Source organism: Athene cunicularia, assembly GCF_003259725.1.
Source record: "Athene cunicularia isolate RWA chromosome 1 unlocalized genomic scaffold, athCun1 chr1_part2, whole genome shotgun sequence".
Lineage (NCBI taxonomy): Eukaryota > Metazoa > Chordata > Aves > Strigiformes > Strigidae > Athene > Athene cunicularia.
Window position 1 is genome coordinate 20,844,843 of NW_020799092.1, and position 14,589 is coordinate 20,859,431.

Here is a 14,589-nt window from a genome sequence, read left to right on the forward strand (position 1 = left end):
CTAGAAGTTTTGGAGACAACCCAAGTAAAAGCAATATCTAGCTGGAGAAATCAGATCCATCTAAAAAAATGTTAGTTTAAGCCTTGAACAGTGAGATTTAAATATTGATGGGAGGAGACTATATCTTTGCTCCCAAATACTGCAGTCAAGACATAGTACGATTTACATTATTTGCTTTCATCTAGTTTAAGAGTAAGATGCTTACTAACTGGAACTGGTTATCTGACACAGGACTAGAAAGCATTATCGGCAAAAAGCAAGCCCCTGTCATGCCTCAAATATTTTGACTTCTTGACATGGTCACATTCATTTCCAGAGATGCTTAAACAAACCAGAGGTTTATTTTTATTAAAAACTCAACTCTGCCATCTTTCCTCAAGCTGACGGTCCCTGATGACAAAACATCTTAGAATTGGGACCTATATTTCTGTTTCAGCATCCATTGTGCCTATATTTGTCAAAGCACATTTTACCTTGATTTCCTCCAGCTCCCGCAGCCCCTCCCTGCCATTCCCAAGGGCACACACTCTTCTGTGAGTGGTCTCTCTTATCACACTCTGTCAACCTAGTCACATAACTGGATCATTTGCTGATGATTTGATATATTCAAATGTACCATTGATTTCTTACAGTGTTAAAGGGCTGCCAGTTGTCTCTGTTGCTGATCATTAAATAAAATGCTTAAGTACATCACTTAACATTTACCTTAGAATCACAGACATCTGCATGTAAATGTCTTTTTCTTTCTCCTCAAAACAGGAAGTAGATATTTATACAGTGAAGACTGAAGAATTGGCATTTACTTCTGCATTCTGCCTCCAAATTCAGCGTAATGATTACATTCATGCCTTGGTCACCTATTTTAATATCGAATTTACAAAGTGCCACAAGAAGATGGGATTTTCTACAGGTAATCTGTATTTCTTTTCATTCCTATTGCTGTATCAGTGATACTGGTCAAATGATACAGGAAGGCTTAGTGTAACACCGGGTTTGAATTTCAGTGAAAAAAACACTGTCACTTTGGGGAAAGTGAGCAGGATGGGGAAAGGACAACTGCCTGTAGGAATTCTGCCAAAACATCAGGGCAAGATTGCACAATGGCTATCAAGCTTAGATTTCAGCTCAAATTAAGACCCAGGACTTTATGCCCATCACTAGTTATATCTAAATCCTGTGACAAGTTTCTCTGACTAGACAGGGATTTGTTGGCTCAGTGAGAGGCAGCAACTTTGCATCCTTGTTTCCCGCAAATCCAAAACTCAACAAAAGCTCGTGCTTGTCTCAGAGTCTAGAAAAAAAACATACTTTTCCAAGATCTAACAACACACATACTGATTATGTAAAACAACTCTAACAATTCAAATGTGAAACTCTAACTTACCTTATTGAGCAGATATTTAAAGGAGTAACTCTATTCCTATATGGCATTGTTTACCAGAGTGAATACAGCCAGTGTTATGAGAAAAAAAAAACAACCTTATGACTGCTTTAATGACAAGAACAACAAATTACAGATGATGCTGGTTGCATTTAGCATCATTACACAACTCAAACAGGTGTAAATGGGACCTGATGTAAGTTGATTGTAGAGTCACAGAATGGTTTGGGTTGGAAGGGACCTTAAAGATCATCTAGTCCCACCCCCCTGCCACGGGCAGGGACACCTTCCACTAGCCCAGGTTGCCCAAAGCCCCGTCCAACCTGGCCTTGAACCCTGCCAGGGAGGGGACAGCCACAGCTGCTCTGGGCAACCTGTGCCAGGGCCTCACCACCCTCACAGGGAAGAATTTCATCCTTATATCTAATCTAAATCTACCCTCTGTCAGTTTAAAAACTGTTACCCTTCATCCTATCCTTGCACTCCTTGATCAAGAGTCCCTCTCCATCTTTCCTGTAGCCCCTTTTAAGTACTGGAAGGCCGCTATAAGGTCTCCCCAGAGCCTTCTCTTCTCCAGGCTGAACACCCCCAACTCTCTCAGTCTGTCCTCCCAGGGGATGATCTCCAGCCCCCTGATCATCTTCATGGCTCCCTCTGGACCCGCTCGAGCAGGTCTGTGTCCTTCTGATGTTGAGGGCCTCAGAGCTGGACACAGCACTGCAGGGGGGGGTCTCATGAGAGCAGAGTAGAGGGGGAGAATCCCCTCCCTCAACCTGCTGGCCACACTCGATGCAGCCTAGGACACAGTTGGCTTTCTGGACTGCAAGTGTACATTGCTGGCTCATAGTCAGTTTTCCATCCACTACTGCTCCCAAGTCCTTCTCCTGCTCTTAATTCATGCATTGCCCAGCCTGTATTTGTGTTTGGGATTGCCCAGACCCATGGGCAGGACCTTGCACTTGGCCTTGTTGAACTCCATGAGGTTTGCACGGTCCCACCTCTCCAGCCTGTCCAGGTCCCTCTGGATGGCACATCCCTTCCCTACAGCGTGTCACTGCACCACACAGCTTGGTGTCATTGGCACATTTGCTGAGGGTGCACTTGATCCCACTGTCCATGTCTCCAACAAAGATGTCAAACATCACTGGTCCCAACACTGACCCCTGAGGAGCCACCTGAATGGTGCCCTGTTGCTGGGTTAGGTGAATTTAAAGCCTCTCCGCTCAGCCAGTGGAATGCCGCTCCTTCGAAGAGCTGCCCTCCCTGTGCGTCCTTCCGTGCAAACTGCTGTGCCAGGCCCTGTTTGCCCGCTCTGGTGGCTGGTGCTCCTTGTGGGAGTGGGGGGTGGCTGCCGTTACTCCTGGCCCAGCTCACAACTCATCAGTCGCTCACTTGTGGCTACTAGATTCTAAATATGATTAGAAATCACTTTTTTTCCTCCCTTCACAGAAGCTCTCAGCCCCTTACATGATATTTAAAGCTCAAAGTACTTTGTTAAAATACTTAACTTATATTTGATTCTAGAAGTATAACTGTATGAATGATGTTATTTGGTGCCTCATATTCTTACGTTTTTCAATAACTGTGTTTCCCTGGTCATTTTATAAATGTGTTATACTATGGTATTTCCCACACCGTGATAGGCATCGGTATGTGCTAGGGAACAAAGCGTAGATACGAACAATCTGTGAGGCACTGCGGTAGTATCCTGAAGTTTGTGCTGGACACAGGTTTCTGGGTTTCTGCTGAACAAAATTATCTAAGGTGGAAAACAGTTCATGTTTTCGGCATTTGATTTTTCCACAGAAGGCTGGGTTTTTTTCAGCAGAAGGCAGCCCATTAATATTTTTTAAAACGTAATATAGTCAAACCTCCAATTTTGTAAAAAATAGGTATGAAGGGTGTAGTTACTGTCTCGTGATGTTAACTGAAACCTACCTTAGTAAAGGAGGTCTTATATTGCCAGAACTACATGAAAGGTCTTTTATGTCATTGAGAATGGGGCTTCATCTGCAAAGGAATAATGGAATGTGTTTCTGTTTTACATGTGAATATGAATATGCGTGTTTTAAGAAACATCCATTGAAAGATTAGGCTATTTAATTAATGTTTTCTAGCCAAATGTGTCCCATCAACATATCTGGCCCTCAAACACAGCCATTCTTTGCTTGACTCTTAAACATCCCAGTGAATAGGCATCAAAAGTAGCAAGGAAAAGGACCTGTGATGTTATTGCAAGGCATTGCTTGTCTGCAGAGTAGGCATAGACTTGCTCCACTATCAGTATAGCAAGAGGTGGCTGGGATGAGGACTTTTCTGACTCTTCTTGCCTCTTGGGTGTATGGAATGAAAAGGGGTCATTCAGGTGCTTGGACAGAAAATGTTCTGCAAGACCACCACAGGTGGGCTTAGCTTCCCCTAGCACACAGGAACTGAGAACTTGAGGAAGGAGGAAGGTTAAATACTACTAGGGAGAAGAGGCTACATTTGAACAAAAGCCTAGGGCAGATGCCAAGTTTGGCATGGTGTTTTTCTTACAGAGAGGTTTTTGCAGACCCACCTCAACTTGCAAATATATGTACAAGGTATTTTGTGCCTATCTGTCATAAAAAAGAGGGGAAAGGAGTCACAATCTCCAATATTTATGAACCTCTACCAAGAATGGGGTTCATTAGCAGCGCCTGAAAACCTAGCTTCCTTAAACTATCTGTAGCTTCCACAGGCCGCTTCTGAATGCTTAGTCGTACACTCCCATTCTACAATCCTTACAGCTCTGAAGACTTGCCCTTTCTCATCATCCTTTCTGCAACTAGATCTCTTAGCTGCTGGTGGCTCAGCCTCCTTGGAGGCTTGCTTGAAGAGGCTTCCTATGTCTCCAAATTCTGTCTCCTGCCACTTGGCAAATGTGGCATTTCTTCCATTTAATGCTTTTCTTTGATTTACTGCCAATTCTCTGAACATCTTACTTCAGTGACTCACTTGTCCAGCAGGCTGTATGACCCACCAAATAAAAAATGTTGGATGCCATTGTATGCAGATGGAGAAGACCTGCTAGCCAGATATCTGTGCAAAGTCAAATTCTTAAGATTTTCAAGTCCATGCTCAAGTTGTTTTTGTGTTTTTGACAAGGGCTTCTTCTAAAACCAAAGTTCACTCTGGCCTTCTTTGATGCAAATGAGGCTACAGCCATATCACCAATTATAGCAGATGTAGAGACCACTCTGAAGCCTGGGGTAACCAATTGGTTGTGATTCCTTTGCACAATACTTGGTCCAGGGTTTCATCTGGATCCCATGTGGTGCCCCTCTGATTGCACTAAGACACGTACTGTTTACGTGGAGGGGTTAACTGTTATTCATAGTATCTAAAATAATAGCAGAGGTGCCTTCCAGTCATTGGAGAAGAAGGTTTTTTAAACCGTGAAACTGATAGTACATGAGTTGTGCCTCAGGGCATGCTATCAGGACTACAGAACCTTAAAGAAGTCTATGGGACCAGACAGGAGGCATCCAAGCATGCTGAGGTGCTGGTCAATGTCTTTGTAAGGCTACCCTCTAACATCTTTAAAAGGTCATGGTGATGGGGGAAGTTTCCTGATGATTAGGAAGAGTCAGCTATCACAGTCATCTTCCAGAAGTGCAGTAAGCAGGATCCATGGAACTACAGGCCAGTCAATCTCACCTTAGTTCCTGGGAAGGTTATGACGCAAATGCACCTGGAAACTATTTCCAGCTATGTGAAGGACAAGAAGGTGACTGAGCACAGTTAGCATGGATTTACCAAAGCCAGTTATACCTGACAAACCTGATTGCTTTCTAGATGACTAGCTGTATAGATGAGGAGAGGTCAGTGGCTGTTGTACACCTTCACGTTAGCAAGGTCTTTTCACAGAATCATCTAGGTTGGAAAAGACCTTGAAGGCCATCCAGTCCAACCATTAACCTAACATTGACAGTTCCCAACTACACCAGATCCCTCAGTGCTGGGTCAACCCGACTCTTAAACCCCTCCAGGGATGGGGACTCCACCACCTTCCTGGGCAGCCCATTCCAACACCCAACAGCCTGTTCTGTAAAGAAATGCTTCCTAATACCTAGTCTGAACCTTCCCTGGTACAACTTGAGGCCATTCCCTCTTGTCCTATCGCTTGTTACTTCATTAAAGAGGGTCATCCCCAGCTCTCTGCACCCTCCTTTCAGGGAGCTGTAGAGGGCGATGAGGTCTCCCCTCAGCCTCCTCTTCTCCAGACTAAACCCCCCCAGTTCCCTCAGCCACTCCCCAGCAGACCTGTGCTCCAGACCCTGCACCAGCTCCGTTGCCCTTCTCTGGACACGCTCGAGTCATTCAATGTCCTTTTTGTAGTGAGGGGCCCAAAACTGAACACAGGAATCGAGGTGCGGCCTCACCAGTGGTAAGGCTTTATACAGATTTGCATAGCATCCTTACAGCTATATTGGTAAGATACAGACTGGATAAGTGAACAATGACACAGGTGAAAAATTGGCTCAAAATGTGTCAGTCAGCAAAGTCAAACCAGAGGCCAGCTATTAGTAGCATCCCACAGGTGACATACAGTGACATACAGTATTATTCCACATCTTTACTAACAACCTGAATAATGGGATAAAGTGCATTCTCAGCAAATTTGTGGATGATCCCAAGTTGGGAGGAGAATAGGCTGGAGAGAAAGGGCTGCTATTTATAGAGATCTACACAGGTTCGAAATGGGCTGATGAGAACCTTATAAAGTTCAGCAAAGCCAGCTGCAAAGTCCTGCAGCTGGGACCAAACAACTCCAAGCTATTGCTTAGGCCAACTGGATAGAAATCAGCTTTGTTGGAAAAGACTCTTGGACTCTGGTGAGCAACAACTGAACGTGAGTCAGAAGTATGCTTCTGCAGCAAATCTGGCCAATCATCCTGACCTGTATGAGCATGAGCGTAGACAGGAGGTTGAGGGAAGTGGTTCTCTGCCTCTGTTCAGCACATCATGATAAGGTAGGTGCAGAAGAAGTAACTCTATAATTAAAAGGTTGTTTGGCCTTCAGTAACTGAAGGTGTAGACACCACTGTCTTAAGACTGATCTGGATTCCAGCTAGGGTTTGTTGGCAGAGCTCTACTGAATTCAGTAAAATATCCAGGTTTGTAGGACATGAGGAAGTGCCACTTCACTGATACGTCATTTTTTAATTATGAAGATCTTATGGACTCGAAGACCTGCGCCTACATTCCACACCCCCCCCCCCCCCCCCCCCGTCCATGGAGCACCAGTTTCCAGATATGCCAGGCTTTTCTAAGGAAGATAGCTCTGCATAAGGGCATGTGCACATGTACATCTGTGTGTACAAGATAGCAGCTATGATTTAAAATAAAAGTTCATCTTACTTTTGGTCTAGCATGTTTTCAATTAGAAATTTTACAGAGCATGTCCAAATGGAAAACGGATTCTGGACCTGAACTCCTGAAAGAAATTAGGCATTGAGATTAACAGTCATCAAAACTGTCTAGACATATAGCCAGAAATTAGCTGGTAAAATATTTTTCCTTTGGAAGATACCAGTTTGCCAACACTGTTTCTGACATAAGTTTTTTTTTCTGTTGGTCTTCTGATTCTAGGATTTTGGGAAAAAAAAAAAAAAAAAAGCACTGTTAAAAATTCCTGTCCTGGCGGTTTTTAAAAAAAGCTTCATTATTCCCCCAGTCACAAACAACTTCTAAAGCCAAATATTTTTTTAAAACTTTGATGTTGAAATGAAATGAGATCATTGTTTTATTGAACTGTGCTAAGGTATTATTAGCATAATTCAATACATTGGGCCCATGTCTGCATCAAAAAGTGACTGAAGAAACAAATGGAATAAAAATACATTTATCGGAGGCTTTTTTGTCAGGACAGGAAGTCTCTGAACTTGTACAGCTATTCTTAGGTTCCTAGAGGCTCTTAACTGCAAGAATGCTAGGAACAAGAAGTAACCAACGCAAGTTCATTAGGCACTGCTCAAAGATTTGAATTTAACTCAGAAATAAAACCAAAGTAAAATAAAACCCTGAAATAGCAGAAAGTTATCAAAGTGATTTTGCTGAGCAAGACTAGAAGTAAACTTAGACCAATATTCATCTCTGGCAAATTGCCCACAGCAAATGCCTTTTAGAGAGTCCAAAACCAGGTTAAAGTGCAAGTGCCCTTTCCCCAGCTGTATCCTCCTGGAAAATATAAACTCTCCTGTTCTGGGATCTTAAGTCAAAGGTTTCATCTGTGTCATTGTGATTAATAGGGGTTTTCTATGAATCCTTCTTTCATGGTTTTGTGTAATTGGTTTTTGCACTAATTTAGACTTCTGACTTTCAAAGCACTTAGTGTTGATTTGCCCAGTTTGAATGTGTGTGGGTTGAAAGGGAAACATCAAAAAAGTGCCTATCATGCCCAGTAACCCACTTTGCAGAGTCCTTGCTGGGTGTGGTTTACATCTGACATATTCCAGTAAAAATCAGAAGACAAGCCACTGACAGTCAAGAAAATTGTGTTGTTGTAAAGCATATTTGCTAATATAGTATATAAAGTAAAGAATTCTATGAGAAGAAAGGCTTTTTTCAGTTGTTCCCAAGTCTTAATTTGATGTGCAATGCAAAGATGAAATGTCTATAATTAATACCCATATATATTTTTTAGCACCTGATGCTCCCTATACTCACTGGAAGCAAACTGTCTTCTACTTAGAGGACTATTTAACTGTGAGACGAGGAGAAGAAATCTATGGGACTATATCCATGAAACCAAATGCAAAAAATGTGGTGAGTCAGCATCACTGATTCCAATTCCAACTCTATTGATCACAAACTATAAATAATCAGTAAATAAAGTGCCCGTAAGTAAAACAATGAGCATGCTAAAGATTGTAAATTCATGTTTATTAGTAAGAGCTCTAGTCACAGCTTCACCAAAGCTGCTAACAGCAATGATAATGCAGTGCTAATGTCACAGAACTCAGCCTGCAAACAAGCTAGCATGGGAAGAAATGATTCAAGTACATCACCAAGTCAGTTGCCCTCTGCAATCAGCTTGGCTGACATTTTGTGACACAAGTAAACAAGAGTCTCTTCATGCTATCACTAAAATCAGCAGTAAGTTCTCTTCTGCCAATACGGGATGATCAAGAATACTTCAGTTCCCTATCTATCGCCAGATTTCCCACGCAGTGCTTAAGAACTCTCCTTTAGGAAATTAAGTAACAGATTTCAGCTGAATGTCTGTATGAACTCGGTGACCAAATGCACAACTGGAGCTCACTAATCAAGTGATATGGTTGTTTTAAAACTGTGGTTTTCCACAGAAAATACAGATGTTTTATTTAAGACTAAAGCTAAAGCATGATGGATACTGGGTATCACACTATGACAAGTGGTGAAAGCTTTCTCAGTTTCTCTGCTATGGGCTGAATCCCTCACCAAGTATGTAAATTATTCAGTGCTTCTTTTAACTTGTAAGGAGACTGTGAGATGTGCTCTGATGGACAACCCATGCCTGTATATAAGAGCAAGACATGAGAAGTATGGCTTCTAGGAGAAACGGTGACACCATTTTCTGCCAAAAACCCTGAGCAGAATCTCTTCATTTTCTATTACAACATACAGCCATTAAAATAACCTGATTATAATCCATCCATGCAGTTGTTATAATTGTTGAAATACTGCATTTGTTGACTGCGGCAAATCTTAACATTTCATTGCCTTCCTTTTTTGCATTTCTTTTCCTTTTTTGTAGCAAATACAGATTGGATATGGTTTTCATAGTAGTGTTGATACAGGGGAAGAAATAAACACAAAATAAACTTGGCATTAAAACAAACACATTCACTCCTGAAGCTACCACATACTGTGAAAGTAGAGGAAAACAGTCTGTTTCCCACCTTTATGTTGTTCTTGGGGAACTGGAACATTTTCTTTTGGGTTGAATTTATCAGTTTTCTTCTGAGGGAAAAATGAAGAAAATATATCAAATTTGTTCGCACAGCAGTAAGCACCGAAATGCAGATTTAGGTACTAAAATTAATGGGTTCTCAATAGTTATCATAAGACAGAGGGACTACCTCGGTTCAGAAGGATTTGTTAGTGCTTTATTCTTCTGAAACACGAAGCCTTTCAAAAGCTTTTAGAGAGACAGCTTTGTTTTGTAGGGCTGTGTAGTGCCTCTTGCCAAAAAAAATGTCGTAAGAAAAAAGAATGACTGAAGGTTTCTCTACAACAAGAAGTTTACTAGATCTGTTCCGGAGTAACTCCTAGTGTGAAAGCCCTTTACACTCCATCAAGAGCATCTGAACGGGGGATACCCTTAAAAATTTGTTATGGCATATGTATGATAGCAGAGTTTTTCAGAAACTTCCTAGTTGTAACCAGGACACTAAATCAGCATTAAGAATATACAGATATGCCCTAGACATAGATTCTATGGTGAATGCACTTACACATCCTATATCCTGCTTTTTCATAGTTAGCAACATTTAAAACCAAAAGAAGTTATAAACCACAGGAGGTATCTCTTGAATCTGCAAGTCTTTTTAACCCAGGCAATGATAACTGAATTCATACACCGAACTTACGGTCTTATTTACATGTTACATTTAAATTTTTTTACAGCGTGACCTGGATTTCACAGTAGACTTGGATTTTAAAGGACAGCTATGTGAAATGTCAGTATCTAATGACTACAAAATGCGCTAGCAAGAAACCTGTCAGATGAAATGGAGAATTTTATCAAGTCTTGAACTGCTGAACTTCAAGCTAGGAACTACTGTTCACAAGATTATTGTATTAAATACTAGAATGTTTACTCTGATGGAAAGTGGTAACCTGATCCTTCTTGCAGATAGTATAGGGGGCTGGTATCCCACTGTGAATGTACAGTATACAGAACTGTAGCTTTTGTCAAACATATAGGAAAAATAAGCAAGAGTCTTGAATGTTCTGGTTAACTTTAGGATGGCAGAAGATGCATATACAAATTGTACTACTTACTGTGAATTTCTGGTTCTTCCAAGCTTTGCATGTTAAAGAAGATTAGGGCAGTTTTCTCACTATGAAAGACCACTACTGCACATTACTGTGATAGTATTACTGGACTTATATTCAATATAAATGAATATATATATTGTACATGAGAAAAAAAATGTCATTTCACAATAGGAATTTGTTTTGTGATTATTTAATTCTCATTATGCAATTATGGAAAGATAATGATGTTACCTCTGGCACTACTCTAGGCAGTGATATATTCCATTAACTGTCCAAAGTTACAGCTTTGGTAAATATTCCATGCAAAGTGTAGATAAGAGCTGGGTATTTACAGAAAGTTCAACAACTATCTTTTTGAATGTCCTCTGGAAAATGTGGACCATTAGTTTTAAAATTCACCTTCACAACTGGATGTCTGTCAGAGCTTTAAAAAACATTAGCTTTTTATCCTTGAAAATATTCTGTGGTGAGTTTTTATAGCTGGATTTTGCATGAGACCTTCTGAAATCAGACACCTAGTATTTAAATGTAATGAATGCAAAGTCTCTGAAATGGTGGGTAATTCATGTTTCTTGGCCATGCCATATTTCAGTTCTTTGCAAGATTCTTAATACAAAATCATTTTTTAAAAAATAAGAATTAAGTGTTTCCTTTTGGTGATGTTTTAGATAAGCTATAAATTGCAAATACTATTCTCAAGAGTGCAGTGATTTGCAGGAACAAGCTAATGTCTTTAAAAAGATGTCTGTGGCTTCTGATATTACTAAGATGTCTGTAGCTTCCCCATCCCCTTACACCCATTGTTTTTCTTACAATATCTCCTGCTTATAGTTAAAATATTAACTGCTTATAATTCTTCATACGTATGTATCAAGTCTTTTTACTATATGAATACTGACCATTTAACCACATGTAATTCGTCAAAAACTGCATCATCGGTCCTATCTACCCATATTCCAGTCTGTCTGGCATTAGGCACTAAATCATGTTCCATCATGGATGAGATTGACTAGGTTTTTTGCCTAAAAAACTTTTTAATCACCTGCAAATAAAGCATACTTGAAGATGTATTTTGCCAGTATTTGTCAACTTTTCACTTTTTAGAAACCTATTTCTATTGGTTTTCCCTTCACAAAAAACTGTACAGTGCCTCCATTTTCTTATGGTCTAAAGATTATGGTCTAGGGATTGTATCACATGGTATCTATGTAGAATGAAATTAAACTGTAATTCAGCAGTAAAGCATACTGGTTGCAGTGTAGTTCATCACCGTTGTTTTAAAGCACTTTTCTTACATTTTCTTGGAATGAGGATGAACAACTTTCCTCACAAAATGAGTAGGATTTTATCTTTCAAATATTGCTGTAATTTTCAGGGAACAGTTCATAGCTAGATCAGCTATTCTTTCAGTAATGACTGACCAGAAAACCTCTAGAAGTCACTTTCTACTAACACTTCTGCCATTCTAGAACTTTAAGGTAAGGAATTCTACCAGGTTTTTTCTCAGCCCTCTCCATTTATACAGATACCCAAACAATGTTTTCATCTCTTATTTACTAGTAACAACCGAGCTGAATGTAACTGAAAGAGGAAAGACTCTTGCTTTGTTGTCTAACTTACACTTCGACAGCACTTCAAACCATCCACTTCTCTTGCCCACTGCATGAATCTCTAATATCTTTAATATTAAAAAAAAAAAGAAAAAAAAAAACATCTTGTTTAAAAAAGAAAATACAAATAAAAAAAATAATTAAAAAAAAGAGAATTCACAAGGGTCTGCCTGCCTGTACTGAGAATGTGTCCTTTTTGCCTGGCAGAAAGTATTGGATGCAGCAAAGAAAACTTGATGAGAACAGCTCATTAATCAGTCTGAGAGGTATTTTAAGCACTGTTGTGCTGCCATCTCTGCCTCATCTTTCACCTAAGAAGAGTGAAATGTAGGTGCCCCTTCAAAAGCACCCACCTTGCATTCTTACTACACGTGCCCCTTCAGTGTTGCAAGTCCTTGCTGCTGTTAATGGCACAGTTCCGGGGTGATGACCACACTCAGTCACATTCAGCCCTGGGACCCTGACTTGTGCTTTTCTTCATATCAAAAACACATCACATATTTCTCCATCATATCAAGAACTGAGAGTGCCTACTGCAGTGATGAGTATCTTCAAATCACAGTGATCAAAAAGAAAATTTGGGCTTCCAAGGCCATTAGAGGTGTTACTACTACTAAGGTTCTTAAAGCATCGATGAGTTCAGCACATAGAGATTCTGTTAGGTCAGCACTAGTGAAACAGATACGCGAAGAGCTCACAGGCCAGGTGCAATCAGCTGATAGGCTTTCCTCAGCAATCCAGCAAGTCTGGGTAACTACCACAGAGTCTGAGCCTAATCTTCTCAAGGCTTGAATAGAAAAGTCTATCATGAACTCCAGGGTTGAACCCAAGCCACTGATCTTCAAAGCTCTGCATTAAAATACTAATGACAAAATGGCCATTGATATCTGAAAGAGATACATGTTGAAAAACTTTTCATTTCCTTCCCACTGACAGGAAAAGAAGATGATGAGCTGAGGACAGAGCATGAGAAAGAAACTGAAATACAGTATTTACACAAAAGACTGTCCCTGATGAGTAACAAATACAGTCCTGGAGGGAAAAAAAAAAAAAAAAAAAAAAAAAAAAAAAAGGGTCATTTTTGCCTTGACTCTATTCTTAAGGCAAAAGTATTAAAGCTCTTCCCAAGGATTGTCCTGTCAGTTGAAACTCAAAGGAGCATCCAAAAAAGCTAGATACTGAGCATGCCTCTAAAAAGCATAGTGTGCAATTCACACTTGCAGCGCCTGCAGGATTAGGGAGGTGGTCCCTAATGTTAAGAGGGCCACTCAGTGTTCCCAAGGTTCTCTAGTGAACAGTAGAGTATGACTTTATTCTCACATGCATTTCTTATTCCCAGCAGCAACTAGCCCTTGCCTAATGTTACTGAAGTTTCGCAGATTTGGTTTGGGTTTTGCAGGGCTTGTTCTGGGGACCTTCCTGTGTGCAGAATTAGGAGTTTTAGAGCCTTTTACACTGTCTCAGACTTTTTATAGGGGTTGAAATGGTTCAGAATATAGACAATAATATTACCAGAGGCAGCATGCTTTCACTAGAGTTAGCTTGGAGAACCTTCTCAGAGATAATTTCTTACAGGACTTGTCTTAAATTTAATATTAATTTATAAGTTAATTTACCACATACAGATTTGATTGTAAATAATCAAGAAAAACCTCCTTCACTTAGAAGGTAATTTTACAGAGGATACATGGTATACAATGTCTATAACAAAGGATAAATCCCCACTTTAAGAAGATAACCTAACCGTCACTCTCCTTTACCTGTAAAATACATCTCACATATACCTACTTACATTAAAAATCCTTATATATGCTATCATTTCAACATCTTGTCAGTAACATTGTAAGTGGCCCAATTCATATGAATTGAACTCAGTGTAATAGAGGACAATCTGTCTGTGTTTTATAATCAGTAACTTCAAGTACTGTGCATACTGGTAGATGTAACATGCTCGCTGCAAAAAAGTGTAAATAACACTTAGGAGGAAAGCAAGATTTACTTAACAAAATCATGTCCCAGTATCCCTGGTATAACCAACAAAGCAACAGAGTATTATAATTACTTTCAAATTACAAAGCCCCATGAGTGTTATAGAAACGGGAAATTAGCTTTAGAGGCTGCTTTCATTGGGGAGCATGCTTTTCTTTTGCAGGCAGGAGCAGCAGGAGAGGGGTGGGGAGGGTGGTGGAGCAGGCAGACATCAGAGTGACCTACCTCTTACCAGTTTGTCAGCTCCCTTGTTCAGGTGGAGTCAGGGGCTCAGAACTCCTTTCTCAGCTGAGTAAGAGTAGATTACTTTAGCTGCAGGCAATGACTCCCACTATATAAGGGAGGATGGGTGAAGGGGAAAAAAGAAAGTACCTGAATTGCAAAGGGGACAGCAAAACAGAGTAGCTGGAGTTATTTTGCTGTAGACCCTTACAGAAGCTTTAAGTTATTTGTAATGGAAAAGACTTCTGGAAGTCTTTATTCTAACCACCTTCTCAGAGTGGGGCTAACTTCAGAGCTAACTCATGTTGCTCAGGCCCTTGTCCAGAGAGGGTCTGAACATTTCCAAGATCAGAGATTCCCCAGCCTCTCTGGGCAGCT

At 40.4% G+C, this 14,589-nt stretch overlaps 1 protein-coding gene across 2 annotated transcripts in view; it reads left to right on the forward strand.

Annotated features, from left to right (window-relative positions):
* Positions 1-11,632, forward strand: part of PRMT8 (protein arginine methyltransferase 8) — a 71,842-nt gene extending 60,210 nt beyond the window's left edge. For both annotated transcript variants that reach the window (XM_026865878.1, XM_026865870.1), the window contains 3 exons: positions 760-910; positions 8,052-8,173; positions 10,016-11,632. In XM_026865878.1, the coding sequence (XP_026721679.1) occupies positions 760-910; positions 8,052-8,173; positions 10,016-10,099 (357 nt within the window). In that variant the 3' untranslated portion in view covers positions 10,100-11,632. The remainder of the gene's footprint in view (positions 1-759; positions 911-8,051; positions 8,174-10,015) is intronic.
* Positions 11,633-14,589: the final 2,957 nt, after the last annotated feature.